Source organism: Centruroides vittatus, unplaced genomic scaffold (assembly GCF_030686945.1).
Source record: "Centruroides vittatus isolate TY-2023 unplaced genomic scaffold, ASM3068694v2 contig_293, whole genome shotgun sequence".
In the NCBI taxonomy this organism is placed as follows: domain Eukaryota; kingdom Metazoa; phylum Arthropoda; class Arachnida; order Scorpiones; family Buthidae; genus Centruroides; species Centruroides vittatus.
Window position 1 is genome coordinate 72,232 of NW_027121863.1, and position 26,361 is coordinate 98,592.

At 33.1% G+C, this 26,361-nt stretch overlaps 1 protein-coding gene across 1 annotated transcript; it reads left to right on the top strand.

The window, feature by feature from the left end:
• The first annotated feature begins 573 nt into the window (after positions 1-573).
• LOC136972487 (zinc finger protein 714-like) lies at positions 574-26,080 on the top strand. Its single transcript, XM_067267081.1, has 8 exons — positions 574-713; positions 2,785-2,960; positions 9,076-9,263; positions 10,311-10,430; positions 14,867-15,050; positions 18,139-18,278; positions 21,730-21,844; positions 24,854-26,080. Exons 1-8 carry the CDS (start codon positions 613-615, stop codon positions 25,981-25,983), a joined length of 2,154 nt encoding a protein of 717 aa, XP_067123182.1. The 5' UTR covers positions 574-612; the 3' UTR covers positions 25,984-26,080.
• The last annotated feature ends 281 nt before the right edge of the window (positions 26,081-26,361 follow it).

Genomic DNA, 26,361 nt, shown 5'->3' on the forward strand with positions numbered 1-26,361 from the left:
TAGCTTAAAAATTAAAATTATATATTTTGTTTTATTTAAATTTAAATCTGATAATTTTTATTTATAAAGAATGTTAAAATCGTTTAATTTATATTAATTAATAAAAATCTACTGTATGCATTAACAGCCACCAGAGGGCAGTTTTAAAATTAATAGAAAACAATTTACTTTAAAACTTTTAATTAAAAAATTTTTATAAGCATTAATTAATAGTTTTTTTTCGTAATTTTTATAATTTTCTATTATTTGTGTGTTTCATATTTTTAAACATATTAATGTTTTAGCTTAATATTGGCCCTCTAGTGGTCAGGTCTGGTTTATTTTTACTAGAGTAAGCGCTAACCGCGAATATTGTTTATGAAAAAAATCTTACTAAACGTTTAATAATTGTGAAATTTGGTATTATTATAAATGTCTTTAATTAAATATCGAAGGAGATAAATAAGGAGTTGTTTTGTTTATAAATAAATTTAAACGATTATTTTCTCGCTTCCAGTTTAAATTTAGTAGTGACTCATAGAGGGCGAAAGTGTAGCTGAAAGATTGTGTTTTTGAATTTTGATCACGCTGTTCTTAGCTGCATTTGTGACGTATTTAATTATTATTAAGAAAATGCCAAAATTTGGTCGCTGGTGTGCTGTTTCTCATTGCTATAATAGACGGGGAAATCCTCCAGGTATGCACTTCTTCCATTTTCCAAGAGATCCAGAAAGGTAAGCTTTGCCATTGTTTTCACTGTTATAACATTACTACAGAGTTCTATAATGAATTAGCTTGCTATAAGGCTTATAGGCCATGTCTACATGCAAAAAACTTGATACAATTACACACTTGTGAATGAGATGATTGGGATATTATTAGAGCTGTAGACAATATTAATAGAAGGAAAAAAGTTAAAGGAACCATACCTCTACATGTGACTCTTTGCAAGTTACACTTCCTCGAAATTGGCCTACTTCAAAGTCTCATTGTTCCACACAGTTAGCTATTTGGCCCTTGTGACTACCTGCTTTTGGTAGCCCACTTGGTGTTATATAGTCTCAAGGGGTGTGGGGTTCGCCCCGTGTGGACACTGAGGTGCAAGCTCAGGAAGCACTGAAGGGCACAACTATGTGTGGAGTGTCAGTTGAGGCAAGTGATATCCAGCCTTGATCGATGTGGACTGTGCAGAAAGGGAAGTATACGTACGGAGGCAAATATCTCGCAAAGGGTCGCACATACTGGTATGGTTCCTTTGACCGTTTTTGCTTGTACAGGGGATCTACAATTCTTGGGGGTGGGAAACCCCTTATTTAGAGATTACATCTTACCAAAAAGTTTGAAAGAATCATAGGTACAGATGTGATGCTGCATCATATATCTCTTGCTAATCAGCCCACCAATCAAGTGGATGAAACTACTGAACAGGTTATAGGTTTGCACCTCGTCAGTGGGCTGGCCACATGGAGTTATCTTGGTTACCGTTACATATTACTCTTTAATATGGGGCCAGTTACGATAAAAGTCCTGGAATGCATCTTCATTAGCAGATAACCCATGTATTGTGTTGCCTTATACCATCAATCCAACCCACTCTTGCTAATCTGACCTTTCAGTTGTCTAGCTTACCTCTCAGTGTGCTTGCCTGTATGCTTCTCTTTTGGTGAAAATGTTCGTCATGTCACACACATGCTGTTTCTGTGTTTGTGGGTTTTATTTCTTTGTATTGCATAATATTTTGAATGAAGAATTAAAGTTAGTTACTGTGTCATTGTACATAATTTCACAGTAACAAATTACAACTCTCAAAAGAATTGGTTCTGAATTGTGACAGGTCATGCCATTCATTTCCATTAGGCAGGCTTTAAGCTTATATGCATTTAGTTATTCAGCATTTTTGCTAATTTGGCTCCACTGTTTGCGAGGATTGGCTGGATTAGCAAGCGTCTAGTATATTTAAAAAGCTTTCTGGATCTGGCAGAATAGATATGACTGCAAGATTGTGATTGCATATTTATTTATGACCCACTAACAGGAATAGATTTTTCATTGCTGTTATAGTGCTTGGATTACAGGCCATGAGAACACAAGCAAAAATTTATTCTATGACTTGAAATGTGAGTTTTTTTTAGTTTAATTTTGCTCACATAAGGATAGTCTATAACCCTAGCAGTGTGTCAGTGGTTCCAAAAAATAAATAAATATTGCCAAAATGACCCATACATTAGAATAACAGAGAATCAAAGTTCAAAATAATTAAGTTCAAAATTCAAAGTTCAAAATTGTATAATTAAGTAGAAAAGGTAGCACAGATAGCCGTCATGATTATTAAAAGTACATTGCCATGGTGGCCAAACTGTGGCTTGTGATCTACTTGCAGCTCTTCTAGATCATTACTTCGGTCCCCATGTAAACTGTATACATATGACTTACATGAAATACAGTTTCAATAAGAATGTTGCTCATATTTCTGATAGGCAGTATATGGCTAATTTGGATCTTGAGCAGAATGCTGATGGCTAACCACCTCGGCCATTTGGCAGGCAATCTTATGATTTAGATGGACTTTAAATATTTCAGTATTATTGCGATATTATGCAATAAATTATAAGAATCTATGTTTAATATATGATTACACTTAGATCTATTTTTTTTTTGTTTGATTTTGGTAGGATTGGCCTACAATTTTTATGAGGAACTAATTGTCTTGACAGAAATATAGTTAGGCTGCTTCCAAATATTAAATTTATACAAATCCTTTGATTATTAATTATTATTATTTATCCATATGTCATAATTTTGCAGATGTCACTTATGGATAGAGAAATGCCAACGGCATGACTTGAAAGATAAAGAAGTATCAAAAATTAGCAATTATTATGTCTTGTGTGAGCAACATTTTGCAACTGATGCATTCTTAAATCCAAATCATACAAGATTAAACAGAGCAGCCGTCCCTTCCATCTTTGACACACATGTCAGTAAGTAATTATGTACTTTTTGTTTACTGTTCTATTAAATTTAGAAAAGTATGCTTGTTTGTTGTCGTTATTATTTTTACTCTTTCTCTTTATGGGCTTTCAGAGGGCCTTTTTATCAAGTAAATTGTGGATACCCCAAGTCCACAGTGGGGTGGCCAGGTAAGGAGGAGACATCACCCTGGGGATATACCTGGGAAAATATCTGGGAATATTCCATATCTGGGAAAATTTTTGGGGTATTTTCACATGACTATATTCATTCTGTGGTCCCCAAAATAGTAGGCTTATACCATGAAGATTATTTGTTTTGATATATTTAAACTTTCCCATTTACAAAAATTTTTTAAAATTAGGAAATATAAAATATATATAATCTTTTATTCATGTTTAGATATAAACTGTAAATTTTGCTTGCTTATTTAAAGACTGGAAGCACGACGATATATACATTTTGATAGCTAGCTTAGGTGAGTTCACAGTAATTATGATGATGATTGATTCTAACCAATAACAACAATGCATTTTCTATTGTATTCATTTATTGTCAAAGTATTCACACTACATAGAACATCATATTGTTAAAGCACAAGAAATTTACATTATATGTTTATTGGTAAGCTTGGTCATTAAACAAAATCATACCACACGCACACTCTCACACTCATAAATACAGGAAAAATCTCCAAATAATTGTTTTGTATTTCTCATCATTTCAATGGCCACCCGAGTCCAAAAATGTAAAAATTTTGGTGGGTCATTTGACCAATTGTCATACTTTCCCTCCGTCATAGCTGCCAGGAAAGTAAAAATAACACATTTTTTCATCAAAATTTTGACTACCTTTAATATTGAACAAGCCTTTCAGACAGGGTAAAACACTTTTACATTTCAAATTTTACAGGCTATAAAATTAAATTATTATAGCTATAAATTAATTTGGGAATATATCCGTAGAAGTTTCGCACGTCGGCATTTAAGATATTGGTTTCTATTGCCAGGTGTTTTAATTTGTTTTTACTATTATTATTATTTTGGATAGTTTTATCAGTATATACATGGTGCATTGGTGTGAAAAAATGCTTTAAGGCTTACACAAAAACTTATAAATAAATATAGCTTTTTATAATTATTATTATATTATTAAATTGTTTTCACACTTATTAGTGTATTGAAATGGTTGTTAAAGTATTTGAATATTAATACCAGTTTATTTGAATTAAATGTGCATAAATTTGCATAGATTCAACCACAATATACAGGGTGTTTCAAAACTCTTAGGCAAAAATTTAAGGGGTGATAGAAAGCATGTAAACAAGCAATTTTCACCATACGATGCATGGGCGGAGAGCAAGCAGTGAACTGCTAGGAGGTATCCGTTACTATCACATGAAAGAATGAAACACCAAACGGATAGAGGCGGTACTAAATAATGTTATTGACAGCATGTGTGGCAAAATGCTGGTGACGAAGGATCCCGTTTCGCACAGGCACGAAGCAATCACTCGAACATTTTTCGGTCTGGCATGTGTCTTCTTGGGAAACGCTGCCTGTACAGTCTTTCGGCTTCCAGAGCATTCCCATTCGCAAGACCATACATAAAATGCATGTCCGCCTTTTCCTGATTACTGTACATCACCATGTCTTCTGAAATTCACGGTAGAAATGACGATGTGTAAGAAAAGTCGTGCTTCATACTTTCCATTACAGCGCCGTCTAGCAGTTTGCCGCTTGCTCTTCGTCCATGCATTGTGTGGTGAAAATCGCTTGTTTAGATGTTTTCTATCATCTCTTAAATTTTTGCCCATGAGTTTCAAAAGAAACACCCTGTATGTTATATAATAGATTCACAATATGTGGTAGAAAAATGAGGAATGATCTAAATTTTGATTGTTTTCTTTTTTTACATTTATTTAAAGTGATAAGTAGAAGCCAATAACAGAAAAAAAACGTATTTAAGGTATAAAGTTATATCCTCTTGAATGATAGGCTAACATTGTATTGACACAAGGAGAAAAACTCATGTGAAAGGCGCTAAAGAATATTTTATTTTCCCACGAGCGCTTTCGACACAGTTACTAATGTCGTCTTCTGGCAGATAAGGAATCAAACAATTTTTCGAACAGACTTTAAATTAGAAACAGGAACGGCATTAACCGTTTAGAATATTGACAACTTTTAGAACAGAAAGTTTTAAAAACTTGCATTTGACAATCATATAACATCTATGTGCATGCGCTTTAATACATGGAGTAGGTGGATAGTGTGGTGTTACTTAACATTGTATTATTTATGCCAAATGAGCTCACTAATGTAATCTACAGAAATGCATAATTCTCAAGAATATTTGCATATTAATAGTACGAATTGTGTTATTTTCATGGCAGAATCGATTTGGCGTATTAACAAATTGTTTTATCATCACATAATAATAACCTGATCACAGTGGTGCAACTAGGCTTTCAGTCACTTGGAAAACTTAAGATTCCTGGCACATCCTCTCTTGTTTCAGAGATGGATGTTGACACATGATGAGTCAGTCTATACTGCTGGTAATCTGCTTTTCCCTTTACAAACTCCTCCTTCTCTGCATCCTCTTACTTGACACTAATAATTTCATAAGTCAGATATTTATACACCTTTTTATTGTGGGTTTTCTTCCAGACTTTATAATTAGTCAAGAAATTTTTGAATTATCACTGTTGTTGGAGGGACTTTATACAATTTAACACTGAGATGGAGAAAGCCTACATTAAAAGTTTAACTTTTCCAAAGAGAACTGTCATTTCCATGGTTAAAATGGATGAAACAAAAGCTTTGTGTGTTTTCTAGGGATTATTGAATAGGTGTTTCGACTGCTGTAGGTGAATCACTTTTTTCTGGTGAATATAGAAACATTAATGTTTGTTTAGTACAGTTTATCATTCTCAAATTATGTTTATTAATAAATAATTAGGGTTTCTCAAACGGGATCCCGGTTGTTTTTTTAACCCGGGAAATTTTTCTTATCTCGGAAAATCCCGCAAATTTCTTAAAAATTCACTTTTTTCTTATTTTGTGTTAAGGTTGGAGAAATTTTGCAAATAGAAAGTAGAATTAACTCATAAACTGTCAGAATACATTTGTATTTATTAATTTTAAACCTACTTATTAGTTTTTTTAATTTTTACTCGTTATGGCACGTCACAAATGATCAATAATCAATACGTAGCTTATTTGTGGCAGGACTCTCAAAATTCTTTACCTGTAATATCTGTAATAATTGTGCTTTGTTGTCTTAATTTTTAACCATGCCCTGTAGCTTCAATAACTGCATAACGCCAAGTTGTGCAAATTGGGTAAGGATACGAACAAAGTCTGCAAGTATGAAGTTTTTCTTTATAACCTGATTATTAAAGACAAACGAATTGCCGAATTATTGGGCTATAATGTTTCAATTAAAGCAGTCGAGGGAGACAAATCAAGAATACTAGAGAACAAAAGAAGTACTACAATCTCGAAAACGAACTAGAAATCTTTCAGGATACAGGTGAAAAACACATAATATTTGTCTTCTCTTAAACGCATTAAACACGATTCCAATCACATCAATTGAATCGGAAAGGGCATTCTCAGTAGCAAGACTTTTTATTACTAAAATAAGAATTAGATTGAGTGATCGGAGTATTGACCATCTTTGCTTTTTAAAATCTTATAAAAATTTACAATATTTTGTGGTATATTTTATTTAAAAAACGAAAATTGCCTTCTAAGTTAGAAGTTTGATCTAAGTTCATTTTTTTAAAACTAGATTCAAAGCATTTTGTTGTTGTTGTTGTTGTATGCAGTTTCCAACAAGCTCTAATAAATTTTTTTTATTTGTGAAAATTTCTTGTACTTCAAAGGAAATTTTTAATATATATCTTACACAGCATTATTAAGATGATTTTGGAGGTTGCGGAACATATTAAATTACTTTAAAAGACAAAAAATAATTACAGGTAGGCCTCCTACAACACGGTACCTTTACAACGCGTTTTCGCTCCAACGTGGTCGGAAAAATGCGGAAATTTTCTTACAACGCGGTACTTTTACAACACGGTTTAGGGTATTTAGAAATGAATTATCTTTCACATAACAGAAAAATCGTAACGGATCACATAAGTGCAGTGGAACTTGATGGAACAAGCTCGGATCTTGAAATAAGGCCAGTCAAACATTCTCGAACAACTATAATAAGTGACGACGAGGACTGAATTTGAGCATAACATTATGTTTCTTTTTTATTTTGACTCGAAATCATAATCTTTTTAGTTTTTATATGATGTTGAATTTTATTTAAGCTTTTTATGTACATAAATTTAAAAATGATGAAGATGTTACACCATAAAAGGCAGTTTTTCTCTTTTTAGAACCGTATCCCAGTTTTTGTGTTAAGTTGGTGTCTCCTATAACGCGATTTCCCACAACGCGGTATTTTCAAGGAACGTATCTACCATGTTGTAGGAGGCCTACCTGTATATCATTTGATTTCATGATAATTTGTTTATGTTAAAAATAATTAATTTTGTCCCGGGAAACAGTTCACTTTTATCCTGGAATCCCGGGACAAAGAAAAGTCCGGGAAATGAGAAACCCTATAAATAATATATGCTTGAGATGACTTATTATTGTTAGAGAAAGGAAAAAATAAGAATATTCTTAAATATTTGAGATTTTAAATGTTACATTTTTCTTATTATTATGCCTTTTTGTCCTTTTTAACTCTATTTAAAATTTATTTTGTATACTAGTACTTTCTATATATTAACAGGACTCATACTGGAAATTATGGATGCAGATATTTAGTCTTACAGATAAAAAATAATGTTTTTTATTTAGTTCACCCGAACACATACACTTTAAACATGTGTTTCGGACTTGTTCGTCTCTCCTTGGCAGGCCTTTAAACGACACTTTCTACAATTAACTGAGAAATGTTTTTATTGTTAATTGTAGAAAGTGTCATTTAAAGGCCTGCTGAGGAGTTACATTTTTCTATTTCGTGTTTTATCTTTTTTTTTCTCTTCCTACACTAAAATGACATTATTTGGCTGAATAGTTTTGCTTTAAGGCAGTGTTTCCCAAACTTTTGACATCTGTGTACCCTTTGTATAATTTTCTTAATGCTGAGTACCCCTCATCAAAAAAATTGCATATACTTTAAATCAAAAACCAAAGATAACGAGGATATTCCATTTCTATATGCTGCTGCAATTGAAAAATCGAAAAAGCCAAAATAGAAGACTAAGTGGAAAATATTGTTCCTAGATATAGCGATATGGATTTTAGGTCTCATTTTAGAAGCACTGTCAAAGTAAGTCTCTGCTAAGAATTGTTAGTTGTAGTAACTAGCTACAGAAAAATTGGTTTATTCTGCATTTTTAGCTTTTTTTTAATACTAAAGCACATAACAAACCTTTCCTGTTAGAAAAATCGCACAAAAGCTAAAAATACACACGCGCACATTGTAACAATTCAATGTGTAGATACTGGAGGTTTTTGTATGACACTGTTGTTTTGGCCATAAGGTGGAGGAATACACAGAATCACAGCACCCGGCGAAACCGCTAAGAAGTAACGAAGTTTTTTTATATTATTTTTCTATGTTTGTAATCGAAAAAAAGTAAACTGCTTGTTGCACCAGGAACAGCCGAAGCACTGTGCAGCGTGTACCCCCACTAAACTCTTCCCGTACCCCTGGGGGTACGCGTACCACACTTTGGGAAACACTGCTTTAAGGTAATATTTGTTTCACATATCAATCATATTCATTTAGTATTTGGCTGAATATTTATTTTGTGGCCGAATATACCCGATTATATGCCGAATATTCAGTCTAGCTCTAGTATTTTCTATCAAAATTAGACTCTAATAGTTGTGAATAGCTCTCTTCTTTTCGATTTTTGTCTACAGATAGCAAAGTTGATAAAACCACAACACTGGTAGTTGTGGATGCACATCTCATTAATAGTTTGGCTGCATATATTTCTCTGGGTTTTCTTCGCACGTCTAATACCTAAATAGGAGCTGAGAATCATCCTTGTCATGCTTTCTCAGTGCATTGCCCACATTTCTTAACAAATCATTTTCTTTATAGATGTTGTTAAAAACAAGAATGACTCGGAACAGACAGTTTCAAATGGAGACGGAGGAATGGAAATTATTATTCCCGATGCAGATAATAAGTACAGCATCGGCCATCAGCTAGGATTTGAGATCGGCAAAACTGTCCTCGAAGTCGAATATGAAGAATATAACAGTATTCACGTTGAAGAAGATATATTGGTAAGTATGATGCAGTGTTTATAATTAATAGAAATGATTTATTTATTATATCTGTAAAAGTGCTTTTATTTAATAACATAATATTCATACAGACACATTAAATTGTCAATTTTTTTCAAGGTAATAAAATGGAAAGTTTATTTATGAGTAGACTTGAGAATTCCCTGAACGTGTTCCACTATTTGTTGCAAGAAACAAATCTCTATGGGTTTTGATCCATAGAAAGTAGAAGGATACTTATCTCCCAATATTTTTGTACCAGTAATGTGTTTTTCCTCTTAATTTATTTGTATTTTATTCCGTAGTATGAAAATCGGAAGTGAAAACAAGTGTACTAAACACAACAGTATATTTATTTCTTTATATCCACTCAAAATCTGTCAGTCAGAAATTTCTTTTTACTCATTGTCATTGCCTGATCTCCGGTATATTGGAGGGTTAGGCAATTGATTGATCAACAGATTAATGCTGATATAAATCTAGAACATTCACAGGCTCATCCAAAATGGATGCCACCATTTTAACTTACTGTAATAATGTTAATTGTTATTTGAAATACACCAATCAACAGAGTAAATGTCTTAGTTTTATCTCCCATCTACATTCGTACGTCTTGTCTACTACCACTACAAAGTACCGTAAACAAAAATGACGACACTGCAATACAGAAGGCATTTTGCAGTTTGCAAAGTTGGAATCACTCATTATTGTGCCGCATAAATAATCTACGGGTGCCATAGAATTGTGGTGGAGTAACGACGGATATGCTGTAGTTCATGTAGGAAGAATTTGATTATCAGTTGGATGTGTACCCTGTGACTTGAGGTGAATGCATTATGAAATTGTAACAGATAAATTTTTGAAACTTGAACAATTTCCCCATTGTTTTAGGTACACGACAGCATTTTTGGATAATAATTAATACACAATAATTTAAAATGGTAGCAGTCTTTCCAGGAATGTATTTTTGTGTATTTTATAAGGGATTTTTGTTTAGATCCATCTGTTTTATTTTCATGTCAATTTGATTTATAATATTTTTTATAGAACTGCAAGATTAAAACCGAACCATCATTCGGTCACGAAGACGACGAAATTAAAATGTCTCCGAATCACATTTGTAATACAGAATATTTAAATAACAAAGACTCGAGACATACACAAAAGGTAAGAAGAATTCTGTTTCAATATCTGTCTAAATAATAAATTTATATTTGTTTCCATTTGCGTTATTTTCCCGTTTGATAAATTTCTATGAATGAAATATAATATATATAAATATAACACTCAATTAATTAAGCAAAATTATATTTCTGGAAACTGACTTTTAATAGATAAAATCCATATTAAATATTGACATTTAAGATTAATATGGAAATTTAGAAATATATGTACATTTCTGTGTATATATTGTCTACTTAGACCTTATTTATTAATAGGACTTATTATACTGGTGTAGTTTCTAATATTAAAGAGAGGAGATCTTACTCAATAGTCAAAACTGGCCATGCTCTTGCTCTTGGCTGGTTATTATTGATCCATCCTTACATCTGTATATTTTCGTACGAACTGATCCATTATATTTTACAGAAAACTTGCAACACAATCCCTCAAATTTCCTTTAAATGACTGTAAAGTTTATTTTAGTGGTGTTGCTGCCTACTTACCAATCTACTACCAAAAATTTCACAACACGTTTAACTTCATGTTCAGTTACTTCCATTTACAAAATAGTAAATTAATAAAACAGTTTAATTGATAAGAATGCATTTAATCTAACTACTGTTAAATTAAATGTGTTCTGTGAACACTATTTAATTGGTGTCTCTTCAACTGAATACCAATAATCTACTTTATTTTCTGCATCTGATGCAAAACCTAATTATATAAAATTTTTATTAAATTTCCTGTGGTAGCTGTATTATATGTTGATCTAGTAATAGTCTCTTTAATTTGAAAAATATATTGACAGTAGACTGTCTCACAGCTTAACAGGTTCAAACTCCTTTATTGCTTTTTTATATCGTGCGATCGAGCTTGGGGCTAGAACGGTGGATGCGAACGTCCGCTCTCCGCTTCACCGAGTCAGTAAAGAAATGATGAAAGTTACTGACTCGGTGAAGCGGAGAGCGGACGTTCGCATATTCATCCAGCATTGCTTGGGTGAAAAATATTATGGACAAACACTAAAATTAAAACCACATTAGTAGTTTGATTATTTTAACATGGGCAATGACAGGTTCATCTGCTAGTTTTAAATAATGAACACTAGAACACTGTAAGAGCATTAAGTAATTCGAATGATAAAAATTGTAAGAGTACTTTTGTATTTATGACGATTAACCGAAGAGAACCGTGGAATAAATGACTAAAATGTTTGTCAGCTAATTTATCGGCAAGAAAGTAGAGTGTAATGATATTGAACATACTTCAAACAAGCAGATTAACTACCAAAATATGGAAATTATGATAAAGTATATATATTTATCAGAATTTGAATACTTTAAACAAGATATATTGATTAACTAAATAAAGATGGAAAAGCCTAGTGTTTATTTTAAAACTCAACTTAGAGTTCATAGTCCAAGATATATTCAATTTAAACAACAATTATCTGAAATATTGCATAAATGAATGTATTTCTTCATGATTAAAGATGGCACAGCTCCATTCAAAGTATGCACAAAAAAATAAGTTGTCTACAATTTTGTCTTTATCTTCTGTTTAATTATTGTCAAATAAATACTTTTGTTCTGTGTTATTTTGGTTATATTTTGTCATTGTAATATATATATATATATAAATTAATTGTTTATTGTTGGGTTTGACTGAAGAGAATTAGATATTATTACTGTGATTTACAAGCTACCTTATGATTTCTGTTTTGCCTATTATGTAATGTGTACAGAGACAAGAGACATCCTTATTTCATAGTATCCATGTGATACGAATGCCACATTTGCTTGTAAAACCACAGAGTTTTAACTTGATTGGGTACAGAATCTACAAATTCTGCTATGTCTGTAGAACATTGGCCCACTATGCACACAAATGATCTAAAAGTTCTTCACAAGAAGTAGGGTTTTTGTCAATGTTGTTGCACTCCAGCAGATTCCAGTCGTGTTTGAAGGACCAACTGGCCCGTTGAAGCTACCCGATGCCTCGTATTGCTGGATAATTTCAGGTTTTTTGGCAGTGTGACAAGGAGCTCTTTTGTGCATGAACAGAGTGAATGTTTTGTCTATCATACTACTGGAGAATATTGGAAGAAGATTCTTCTCCAATATGGCAATGTATTTTTTTACTGTTAATATTGTTTCATTCATTTGCTGACATGCATGCTGTCTATTTACTTAAGACTTATCTCTGTATATTATAATAAGTGATAGTTACCAATAACAATTATTACTGTGAAACAATGAGAGGTGGTTTTAAATCCCTTTTTAATCATATTATCTGTCATAAATAAAGCAAAACAATTTAATTACAGAATTAAGAAAAACAATGTGTAGGCTACATTAGATAAATCTGAAATGTGTGGTGTCGTATATCATATAAACTGTACATGTAATGATAAGAATAAAATAATTTTATATAGGTGAAACCAAAGGACAATTAAAATTAAGAATTAAAGAACAAGAAGCTGCCGTTAGGTTAAGTAATTCGGCTGAAATGCATATTGTAAAAAGAAGTAAAACATCTTTCTAAAAGCAATAATTGTCCATTAAGGTCTTGATAGTAAATGGTTAATGAATACATTGACAACACCCTGTAATCTCAACAACACTATTTTTCTGTTTATATGAATTACCTATATATTATGTTTATTGTAATTGAAAACCTTGAGGCAAGAACATGTTAACTCAGTTTCTTTGTTGAACATTACTGAATTTATATAAATGTAGGGCAGATATATTTTCCAGACTATTTACCTATATTTGGGCTCCAATACGAAAAAATTGTAGATCTATAAATTCCCGCTGTTGTCTGCCGCTTTGGGCGGGAATCGCAATATTTCAATTCAAAAACTTTCTCTGGAATGAAGTTAGATAAATAGCCAGCACGACTTCATTGTTAACGGGAAAAGTATGACATACAGGGGCAAAACACTAGTAAACTTAAGTGCACCGTGACAAGAAATTGCAGCCCAGCATATTGACTACGTCGCAATAAATAATTGCTCGTTTCTCTTACGCTGTCCTATCAACTATTGGTCTTTATTTTAGAACATTAATTTGGATCTTTATGGTGGTTTTTTCCAGAAATATAAAAGGATGGTTTAATATGTTCCAATTAATATAATGTTAATATGCCCAAGGTCTTCAATTAGAACAAGTATGAGAAATTGGTCAGTCTTTGAACCATGCTAAGTACTTCGGCACTATTCCGGGACTTTTTTACTATGTGGTGTTTTAATCAAATAGTTATTCAACTATTCATTAGCAGTTGCTTTTTTTTATAAGTGTTGCAATTTATTAGTTTTAGCTTCAATATTATAGATTATATTAATTGACAGTATGATTTGATTTCATAAAACAATCACAGAAAAGATAGAAAACAGTCGAGAAGAAACAAACATCCAGAAAATATAGGGTGTCGGAAAAGCTACCATGCATTGAGAATTAGTAATGACGTTAAAGTTATGTGTACGGCATTGCATGCGAGACCCGTAAGCTGTACGTCCCACTTTTTGATAGATGGTGTCGCAGCTCATTCACAGAAGTTCTGGTTTATGTACTACAGATTTAGGTAGAATTCTTTGTCAATTGCATAATCTCCCATAGAATCTGTCTTGCTAGGTCTATGGATCTTACACCCCAGATTTTGGGTCCTGTGAGGGATATTTTTGGCATTTGCCATAGGAGAAACTGCAATATTGTACATTAAACTTTTCTATTATTAAAGTTTTACTCTCAGTAAGTTTTTGAACGCCCTGTAGTGTCTTAATGCACAACAACTGTAGAGTATATAATGACAAAATTACAACATACTGTAGGGAGCACAAATAAAAAAGTTATACATAAAAAATGTAGCCGATATACAGATTAAAAACATGCGTAAATGATAAACGCAAATAAAACAATAAAATATCTAAAAATATGAAGTATAATACAAAAACAATATAGCCAGGTGGCTGAGTAAGCCAAAACACTAGTCTGCTGCTCTGAGAATCCTACTTCAAGTCTGGATGAATCCAGATATGTTGGGCTGTTCTTCATCTTCACCTGCTGTCTTTCTGAGCCTGGTTTAACCTATAACAGAAATGAAAAAAGATCCTCTTAGTGCCTACAAACTTGATTTTAATAACGTTTTATTTAAAAGAAATTCCGATTCAAATATTATTTGATCTTTATAGTTTATGACAAGATCTTAAAGAGTAATTAAGGGAGTTTAATTACAAAATTAAACAGTCTCAAAGATGACGATATTCAATGTTAAAAGAAAGAAATTCTCTTTTACTATAGAAAAGTGTGGTTATATTATTACTTGTTTATTAGGAATCAGTAATAAGTTTAACTATTTGATTTAATCTGTTAGAGATTTAAATTCAAATTACTAAATGCACATTGAAAACTATTAAATTATATTTTGAATAATTTTAGGATTTCGAAGAAATTAACTTCGCTAATACACAAGTCAACTTTTTTAACGATTACAATTTTTCTCGGCGTAATCAAAACGGAAAAGTATTTTCACTTAAAGAAAATTGTGTTCTCGATTCACAAGCGAATCTACCAGAATCAAAGTGTATTAGAAGAGAATCGGCGAAGGAAACTAAAAATGAAGGTATTGTAAACTCTTTAAATTATAATTATATTATTTTTCTCATTTAATTTCCGTATATAATCTGTGGGTTATGGACTGTCTGTAATTACATCTGTACATTGAAATTTTTACTCCCTCTCTCTCCCCATTGTCCCAGTTCGTCCAAGTTTCCGTAAGTCTCTCCCCGTTTGGGTGTCCAAGAAAACTCAATCCCCTCAAAACATTTATCACTTTATGAATAATAAAATGCATAAACTGTATGAACTTTAATGAAATTAAACAGACTCCTCCTTGTGTGACTTGTCATAAACCCCTCCCTCCATCCCTTCCAGTGTCTTCATTTACATACAACTCCTAAATAGCTATACTGAAGAGAGAATTTGAAAGGAGGTGTGGGTTTTAAGTTGAAACTACAAGGTCATGTCTATGGCGCATCTGTTGCTCCATAGGCATGGATGGTGCAGTGGTTTTATTTTCATTCTAGCAATTTTATGTGAGGTACTATACATGCACAGAAATATGGTGATGTAAATATAAAAACATCTATTTATACCAGTGCCACATAATGTTATACTGGACCAAACATAATCATAAATGTCTTGTTCATGATGCCAATATTTTAATTGAAGTTTAATGTTTACAATACTACATAAAAAGCTTAAAAATTTGGCTCTTTCAGAGCAGACTTTACCTAGGGTCTTTGAGGAGCAGATCTGACCTAAAAAGTAAAACATCATATACATGGGAATTATTTAAGTCAATCAGTAATAATAATTCCAAATAACCATGTTTTTTCATGTAGCCATGCTAGCAAATCTGTCTACTTCTACCTCCTGGTATAGTGACATTATACTTACTGCCCATCTCATTAACATAGTCTCGTGGACATATACTTTACATGTTTCCTGCTGGTAGCAACTCTACTTTCGAAATATTAAGAAAATGGCTATTAAAAAAGTTATATGTAAAGAAAAACAATTTTAAAGAGAAAATTAGAGCACAGATTAAAATAAATTTTAATTTACTCTTTCATTATCTCCTTATATTTATCTTATTCCCTTGATGGTAAAAAGTAAGCATCAGATTCCTTTCTTGAGCTATTAAGGCTAAATAACTATTAAACAATTTGGCAGGAGGTAGGACACCGAGTTTGTCATCTCTTGTTAAATATAATAATTAATTAATTTAAATTAAGATTAGAATATTTTGGAAGAAAAAATCAGCGTGGAGTGGGACTCGAACCTTCTTACTGTGCATATGCATTGTCGATTATGCTACCAGACCTCTATCTGATCTTTGCTTTCAGGCAAACTGGCAAACCCTGTATTGCTATTTATTTTTACTTTGTCATCAGTAAAAAATTTTTCTTTGATAAAAATGAGTAACTAATTTAAAAATAAAATGAAACTCTAGAGCTTCTTTTGTGATTAAGAAAAGGGCAACCCTACAACAAAGGGGGTATGTAGCCCAAGTACCCCAATGTAAAGTGAGGGCAAAATGGTAGGCTTTGCGTAGATCTACTGCGCAATTGCATAAGCTGATCACTTGGAATGTCAGGGCGTTCTACCTGACGGAAGTTCAGATTCTGTCGGAAATACAGTTTCGGCATTCTTCAGATCCAAGATCTTTGAAACGCCTTGGATGGTTCTGATAACAATATGGTGGTATCAGTAAATTTTCGTCCGATGGAGAATTTTTCTATAATTAAAATAAAGACCAAATCTGCCCAAAGAGGGATCACCATTTATTTTGTGTTCCAAGACAAACACTTTTCGGCGACTGACCTTCCTTTTTAGGTTACTTGTCGCCGGAAGGTTATTAAAAAGTCCTTTTAAAACACACAAACACTTCCAATTAAAATTACAAAATTTTAAAAAAAAGGAACTGGTGACATAAATCAGACATCTTTCTTACATCCATCTTGCCTTTTTTGGGGTATCTTGGCTGCTTTTATCCACTGGGAACAGGCGCTGGAAAATGTAGATTAGACAGCTGACCCCTGGCGACGACATTTGTAGAGTTTCATCAGTAAATTTTCGTCCGATGGAGAATTTTTCTATAATTAAAATAAAGACCAAATCTGCCCAAAGAGGGATCACCATTTATTTTGTGTTCCAAGACAAACACTTTTCGGCGACTGACCTTCCTTTTTAGGTTACTTGTCGCCGGAAGGTTATTAAAAAGTCCTTTTAAAACACACAAACACTTCCAATTAAAATTACAAAATTTTAAAAAAGGAACTGGTGACATGAATATGGTGGTAATTAATAAAGAATACAATGTATAACTTAATACGAACATTAAACAAGACCTCATTCTTATTCCAAATGTCACTATAACTATACAAAAGCTTTTAAAATTTATTTAATGGTAGATTGATAGACAACTGCATACGGTAGAGATGAGAACTCTATAAGTTCCACGGCTACCCTCTAGAAGCTTTCGGTGGCATAAAATCGTAATGCTGTTGACAACTTTCGTTCAGTAGTTTACGGCAATCCTCCCTTCTGTGTAGATGCTTAATTTCGGTGCCAATATGATTTAAAATACAAACAAATCGAGATTTAGAAAATCTATACCGAATTTGAAATTTGTCTTCGGAATAGATTTCTAAAGGATTACTTCAATCTTGAATTACCCTCTCGCTTTGTAACTATCAGGATGAATAATTTTCTTGATTTGTCCAGTTTACAATATTTATTAAGTGAATAGTATCCATTATAACAAAAACTTTGTGACCAACAAATCAATATGGCAACTTCAATTTAGGTACAACGTTGTCTAAACCTTCTATGAAGGGAGTCTAGAAAGCAGGTCAAATAACTTGTTTCTAATGGCTGTCTAAACTGTGGCAAGCAAGAAATGCCATTTCTGCAATGAAATTTTTCTGAACCGCGGTCTACACGATCTCTGAATCATTGTCGGCATCTAAACGTCTTTGCAATTGGCTTTGACAGTTGCTCTGTCCTTTGAAGATCATCACTTTGTCATCTTGTAGCAAACTGATAAAAATTGTCTAATTTTTTTATAACATGCTGTATTATTTTTAAATAAACTTTTGTTTTTTCTCTTATCATAATGTTAACATACTTTTATAATTTATATTTAGAATCGTTACTAGAAAAATGCAAGTCGAACATAAAAAAGGAATTGGAATGGAGTGACAGTTTTACAATGAAAGATTTAAAATTATTTTCAGAATGTTTGGTTGTTTGCGAAAGGTTGAATATCGAAATGGAAAATGAAGAGGTAAATATCATAGAATATGTTTTCATTTTTTTGTTTAAAACTAATAGACATCAGCCAGATGACCAAACAATAAAGTGTTAGTCTATTATAAAAGGCGATCAGCATAATATAGTGTGGATAAAATGGATCAGGACATCATTCCTTATCTCTCGTCTATGTTGGCTGATACTATTAAAGATCTAGTGTGTGCAGAATGAAATTATGGCCATCAAAATAACCTTGATGTGTTGGTGGTATTTAGAGGTAATGAATAAAATAAGTACATTAAAACCTGTCTGAAATGGAAAATCTTCAGAATGAGTATTAAATTTTACAATAAGCCGAAGACCTGTCTAACATGGAAATAGAAGAGGTTTTGGGATGAAATTGGCCCAACTATACAGTTGGACAGCTTCTAATCACTTTACAAATAGGTGATTAGAAGCAGACCCAACACATCGTATAAATCAAAACACCGAGGAAAATTTTTTGGGTTTTTATTCAGATGTAAATCTGGATCCTTTGGAGTAGTGGGTTGACACATTTACTGCTTTGGTTATATAGTTTTTTTAATAAAACTTATTAGTATTATTTAATAATGATATACAGTATTAAATTAATTTTTTGTATTGTTTGAAAAGTTAGAAAATTTAGTTTTGAACGGGATAGGATAACAAGCAAGCAGGACCAGCTCCATATTTTGAGGCCAAAGCATTAATTAAGCATAGGTTACATATTCATGAAGCTGGCTTTACTTCTTTAAAAACCCAGCCACAGATAAATTGTGTTAAGTGGAAAATATATCTGATTAATTCAGGTTTGAGTCTAGATTGAATTATTTAGAGCATTAGACTGATTTACTTGCCATTTAAGCCATTCAGAGATAATGCACTGCTTGTCAATAGTTAAACACAGATCATAATAAGCTAAATAAATGCCTAAACAGCATGAAATCTCAATGAAAATGAGTGTATAAATAAATATTTAATATGAAAACTATTATTTACCCCTTAAAGTTATATAAAATGCACATAAATATGTAAATGAGAACACTGGGAAAATAGTGGTGCCTTTCCAGAGAGCTCTATTTTTTTTGAAATGGTACTGTAGATAATAAACAACAGAAAATAGAATTGTTACAATGCAAACAGTACATAATCATGACCCAAAGAAGACATTTACAGGATTCAGAAAGATTAGTATTAATTATTAAATTAGCGGAGTTATAGCCCGATTATTTAAGGCAGTCATTTTGTTATGTTTGATACATATAGGGCTTTGCGATGTTTGATATACTTATGATGGATGGCAGTTGAAAGATTGGAAGACAATCAATCAATTATTGAAGTGGCGAATTCTTTACTGTCCATCATTCTGTTATCTCAAGGCCATGGAGACAGTTTCAAACAACAGGAACCATTGTCAGAAGGTTGGTTTCAGGTCATCCACGGGTGACACCTCTAGAGATGAATGTTATATATGGCTCCTAGCCAAAAGAAACAGTAGGGCATTTGCATCATCTCTGCATTCTAACCTCATGCCATCTGTCTCAACTGTTACCAGAAAGCTTCACAAGGCTGGATTCTATCCCCATTGATCATCAGTATGTATGACTTTAATCCTTAGACATAGACAAGTCACTTGAAGTTGAGTCAGGATCATGTAGGCTGGACTCTAGAACAATGGGCTTGTGTCTTGTTTACAGATGAGTCTAGGTTCCTTTTGGAACCTGACAGCAGGCATATATTGATCTGGAGGGATATTCTAACCCATTACAAACCACAGAACATAACAGCTTTCAGTGAACAAACATGCTTTCAGTGATGGTAGAAAGACTATCTGGACTGAGTTTTCATTAGGTGGATGTATTGTGGCTGTATGCCATATATTTTTGTACATATGTATTATAGATTTAATTAGTTTTAATAATTTTCTCTCTTTCTTAACCCTTCTTTCTAACTTCCTTTGTTCATTGTTCTGGCTTCTGGGAACAGGGGCTTCCCACTCCCCACCCACCAGGGTGCCGTGTGGGACAAAGACTTCGAGTGGGGGACAAGTCAAATCTGGGTCATGAAGGGTCACTTTTTCTCCGGCCGGACACAAAGAAGCACGGACGAAAACAGCAAGCTCGTGAGATGGAATTCCACGAGGGCCGAATAGAGAACCGTGAGGTGAGGATCTGGACTGTAGAATCAGAGACACCAAAAAGAAATTATAGTAGAAGATATTCAAAACATTGACGAACCCAGAGACACGCAGAACAAAGCACCAGCCGGCATTGGAGTTCAGCGAGAACAAGGGTACCCCACTATCCTATCAATTCTTCTCATTTCCCTATCTCTGTACTTTTCTATCCTTAGGTTTAATTTAGTTAAGAATCGTGCGGGTTTCATTAGTATTGTCGGGCAAGTAGTTGCCAAGAAGGTAAGCTACTTGGGTTGTTGTTACTATCGGACAGTAAGAGAAATTGGACCGAGGGAATCCAAAAGAACTCATCTGTATAGATTGTTTATCGCGAAATTAAATTTGTTTTAATTGAATTCACGTGTCTGTGTATTCCTATCGCGCTTCACACTTCACAGTATCAACCTTCATGTGTTTGATGGAGGTACCATTACTTCTCACAGGTATCTGAATGCGATACTGAACCACTATGCCAAACCTTATGCAGGTGCAATCAGAGAAGACTTCATTTTAATGGACGATAATGCTTGTCCACATCGAGCAAGACTGGTTGATAAGAGAATAGAAAGAACGAATTGGCCTGCATATTCTCCAGATCTCAATCCCATAGAACATCTATGGGATATTCTAGAGAGACATGTTTCAGCTGTCATACCTCCTCCACAAACTCTCAGTGATCTCCAAACTACTCTTTTGTCTGAATGGCAATCACTGCCTTCTCACTTATTGCAATTTTGCAAGGTACGAGTCCAGGCTGTCGAGCTTGCATTAATGCTAGAGGAGGTCACATTCCACGTTGACTTCAACATTTGTATTCAAATCTTGTTTTTTTATTCACAATTATTGTTATTTGCCTTCATCTTTTATTTTTCTGTTAATGTTTGTTCATTTTTTTCCAAATTTTGTGCGGTATATACCTAAAGTATGTACGTATAACCCTACAACAGTTTTATAAATTTATTTAAGTGGTTTTGAAAAAGTTTTTATGATTTGTGCTTAACTTTTGATGGGCAGTGTAATTAAACTGAAATAATTGGTCTCATTCCTCATTATCTGGCTGCCGTATTGTAGGTCTGATCAAATCTACAACGGGCGCGCGAGGTCTTGTTAATGGGAATGGGAATAAAGTACCCATTTTGTGTTCACAGGTCAGTAAGAGCTAAAAGTGAAACAAAAATTACTTTATATAATAGGGTAATTAACAAATATATAATAAGTTTACACAATTTATTTTTTAATATTTAAAACCATGAGTATTGACGAAGATTTATTTAATTCTGTTTTCTAGAATGAAAATTTTTCAAATGGAAAAATTTGTAGTGAACAAGATTTTAATTTTTACAGAAGGAAAACCATAGAAAATACTTTAAATTCTTATTTGGATAATAAAGCAAAAGACAAAGGTATGTAATTTAAGCAGCTCTTTTTGTTAAATGAGTTTACTATACAAATTTTAAGAGTTTTTTTGTGATGTAGCAAGGTGTTAACAAGTACAACTGATTCATAGCATTGTCCAGTCCTCTCTTTACAAGAAATTTTTTTATTTGATCACTTGGTAGAAGTTTGTATCAGCTAGATCATAATAATGTCTAGAATGAGAATAAATGAGAAATCATGGACTAGATTAAGATCTAGTCCTTGATTTCTATGATCTTGATGATGATGCTATTGAGAAATTCTGTTGTTAGAATAAATCCGCTTCTGAAGCAAAGCCTGTTGCTTTATCTTGAGTGCCAGTTCATTAAGGTCATTGCTAAGACTTTCACTATGTGACAGTAGGAATTCCTAAACATTTTCCTCGTTCACATGCTCCATTCCTGTTTTGCATTCCTGACTTTTCTTCCAGTTCATCCAGATTGTTCCATGCTTCTGGCCAATACCTTCCTCCAGACTCAGTTTATACAGTGTGGAGTTAATACGAAGCGTGTTTTTAAAGTAAGTACCGTTTTGAAATATAAAAAAAACAAGCAAACATTTTAAACAAAATTTTTATTTATGTGAAAGCCCATATTTTACACTTCTTTTCTACATAATTCCCATTAATATTGAGACACTTATCGTATCGTGGGACCAGCTTTTGTATTCCATCCTCAAAGAATGTTGCCGCCTGATGAAACAACCACTGCAGAAAGGTCGTTTTGACTTTGTCGTGATTGTTATGGTGCTGCCTTGCCAGATGCTTCTTCAAATGCAGAAACAAATGATAGTCACTCAGTGCTAGGTCGAAACTGTATAGAGGGTGGTCTAATTGTTTCCAGCCAAATGATGTGATTAGGTCTTGAGTTTGATTTGCCGTATGTGGACAAGCATTATCGTGGAGCAAAATGACACCCTTGCTCAGTAAGCCCTGCCTTTTGTTTTGTACTGCACGGCGCAGTTTTTTTAAAGTCTCGCACGTCTGTTCTTTTTCACTCTACAGTCCACTTTTTCAATCAAATCGTCGATAATGACTGAAGGTCGCCCACTTCATTCCTCCTCGTGAATGTTTGTGCAGCCATTACTAAAGGCCCTAACCCATTTTCGTGACATTCCATCACTCATAACGTTTTCACCATAAACTTCACTGATTTGGCGATGAATTTCGGCCGCTTTCGAGCCTTTAGCACTGAGAAAACGAATAACGGCACGCACTTCGCAGTCGGCGGGATTCTCAATGAGCGGCGGCATTTCAGTAACACACAAACAACAGTAAACACAGTCGACTGGCTCCGTAATGGCGTTTGTGGCTTCCCAACAGATGTAGGTACACAGTGCGCATGCATTAAGTGCCAACTGCAGCGCTCCAGCGGCATTATATTAAAATGGTACTTACTTTAAAAACACGCCTCGTATTAGAAAAGTCTGAAATGAAGTATCTGTAGCAAGCATAATGTATTTTTTCCTAAATTGTCTAATTGATTGTCGGTCTTCAGTGGTTAACCCAGCAGAAAATTTTCCAAGAATTTTTTCTAATTAAAATTCATCTGTTTATTTATATCCTGTTGCATCATCTATTTTTATACTAATTATGAATTAGTAGTCACATAAGGTGGGAATTTTATTGAATTTGTATTAAAAAACTTTTTATCCATTCAACTTGGTCTAATAGTAAATTCTGAGTGTACCACAGTTGGTCTTCGTCCTCTGTTTTATTCACAGGATTCTTAAATGTATGACATAGATATTAGGCTTAAAGTTTGGTTTTTCTCCCCGATCCATTAACTTGTAGCAATGAAGTGGCATTTGATGGAAGATAAACCATTTCTGTATGAATATAGATTTGGAGGATAATGTTTTGGCCACTCTACAAATCTAGACGAAAACTTGAAACAAACTATTATTAAAAAATATCAGTTATAATATGAGCTTTCTTGTTTGGTTTCCATATTGCTGAAAAAGTTGATTGAATAGTTGTTGGGTTGGTGTTTCAGAATGATTAATATGCTGCTATTGAGTAATTGCTAAAGGTAATTTTAAGTTTTGGTCAATGTTAGTTAAACGGTCTTTTTCAGCTTTAAATCTGTGGTAAAGCTTATTTCGTCTACATTAAACTAAAGCTCGGGAGGAAGGCTACTTTATTCCAAAATAGCTTTGGAATTGCAGGAAATTTCTGTGCTGTCTAATGTGTTAACAACTGGACTAAGCTGCTTCAATAGCTATATATATATATATATACTATAAAGATTAGTTTTGTTTGAGAAATGCTTTTCCTTTCATCTTTCTCGGCAATACACTTGCACATTTCCTTTCTGACATAATGGGTATAACATTTAAAAATATACGACAAAGTATTCAGAAAAGCTAACTAAATACAAGGACTTCAAATGGATTATCATAAATGATTGAGTAAATGTATTAAATGATTCATTTTTTAAGTGAGTTGCCATAGAATGCAATATGAAAACTGCGCAGAGTGGTACAAGTCTAAAATGTTATTTTACATGTGTAGAAAACTTAAGGACAGACAACATTTGTGCATGAATATAGAGAACTGTATATGAAAGCAGATGAATATGGCAAGAACTTTACTACTTGATGTCTAACAGAGGGTGATACAAATAAAAGCAATAAAAGTAAGTCTTTGGTGAGAAAGATACATACATAGGTGGAGAATGGATGGAAAGTGCTTACTAATATCCGGGCGGAGATACCCGTCAGTATGGAGTATGTCCATCTTGAATTGTGAAGCACATTCTTCATGTTGAGGCAAGCTGATTTAGTGACTTTTCCCAGCTATCGCTGCTATTAGCTGTGTCTGTCTTTAAGTTTTGGTCACACGTATATCTATAGGAATTTTTAGAAATGCAGTTATTGAGATGATTACTTAAATTTGGAATAGGAAAAATTGAGTAGAAATTTTAAAATAATTCTTAAAATATAAAGCAAATTCTCTTTATAAATAATATTTAAGAAGTCATATTTTATGTTATTAGGAAATAGACGAAGAAAGAGGTTGAAATGTGAAGCTGACTGTGATATTAAGAAGTTTGAAGACAAATGCAATAGTTTAAAAGTGAAAAATTTGATATTATTGAGGCCGAGTAAATGTCAATATATATTTTGTAGGGAAAGATTCAGGAGGAAGCATTTTCTAAAGAAGTATCTGATGATTCCACCCAGAGAAAAATTCAAATGTAAGGTCTGTCAGATTAATTTTTCAAATAATTTAATATACAGGACTCATCTGTCTATACACCGTGGAAAAAAGTCTTTTGCTTACAATATTTGCAAAGGAAAATTTAATTTCGATTTAAAAAGGCATGGAAAAATATCCACTAGTAACAACAATTATCACTGCAAAGACTGCAACAAACATTTTAAGTTCCAATATATTTTAAAAAATCATCTGATGCGTCACAACATAGATAAATCTTTCTGTTGCAGTTCCTGTACAAAGAGTTTCAAGACTAAATCTGAATTAATACAACACCAGATCTCTCATTCAGAAGATAGGCCTCATAAATGTGACGTATGTGGAAAGATATTTAAAACAAAACAACATTTAATGAATCACGTAAGCACTCATTCGGAAGATAGACCTTTTCAGTGTGACGTGTGCAGAAAGAGTTTTAAATTAAAGTCATATTTGTCAACTCATAAAAGACTTCACTCCGACGAAAAGCCTTTCTTTTGTAATTTTTGCGGGAAGCGTTTTAATTTAAGCTCGGGCTTACAAAGCCATAAAAAAATTCACGATTCAGAATTACCATATTCCGATTCCGGATCTAATCCTTATCTTTGCGAACACTGCGGAAAGGGTTTCACAATAATTTCAAATTTTCGCAGTCATCTGAAAACCCATTGTGAAGAAAGGAAGTTTCAGTGTGAAACCTGTGGAAAGTTACTTAAAACAAGACAAAACTTATTTCGTCATTACCAAAGTCATTCCAACGAAAGGCCTCATCTTTGCGAACTGTGCGGAAAAGGTTTCAAATCGAAATCTAATCTGGTATCTCATAAAATGTCCCATTCTGATCTACGTTCTCACCAATGCGAGGTTTGTAAAAAGGCTTTTAGAAAAAAGCAAAGCTTAAAATGGCACAAACTAAAATATTTCCATTAGAGAACTAAATTATCCTGTTTATTTTTTTATTTTTTTGAGATACAAAGTTTATAAACTGTTATTTTTGTATAGTAATAAATGCTAAATTATTAACGAAGTGACTTATTTATCTATTGATATGAAATATACGTTAATCAGAGTCTATACATTGTAATATGAAATATTTATCATACTTAAGTATCGTAGATTTTTCATGAATAGGGATCTCTACAAGGACAATTAAACTTCTGTTCAAATTTTCAGTAATGATGATGGAATTGTATGTTAATTACTCCAAATTTGTTTTATTCTCTAGATAGCACCTGCAACATTAATGGCCGAGTGGCATCGTACTGCTATAGGGACCTGGAATTGTTCCAGACAGTTTAAAAAAACTAG

Bases quoted from the DNA above. Each gene is read 5' to 3' on its own strand.
- LOC136972487 (XM_067267081.1), top strand. From the start codon at position 613: ATGCCAAAATTTGGTCGCTGGTGTGCTGTTTCTCATTGCTATAATAGA. The intron at 9,264-10,310 runs GTAAGTATGATG...TATTTTTTATAG, and splicing joins ACGTTGAAGAAGATATATTG to AACTGCAAGATTAAAACCGA. The intron at 18,279-21,729 runs GTAAATATCATA...TCTGTTTTCTAG, and splicing joins TCGAAATGGAAAATGAAGAG to AATGAAAATTTTTCAAATGG.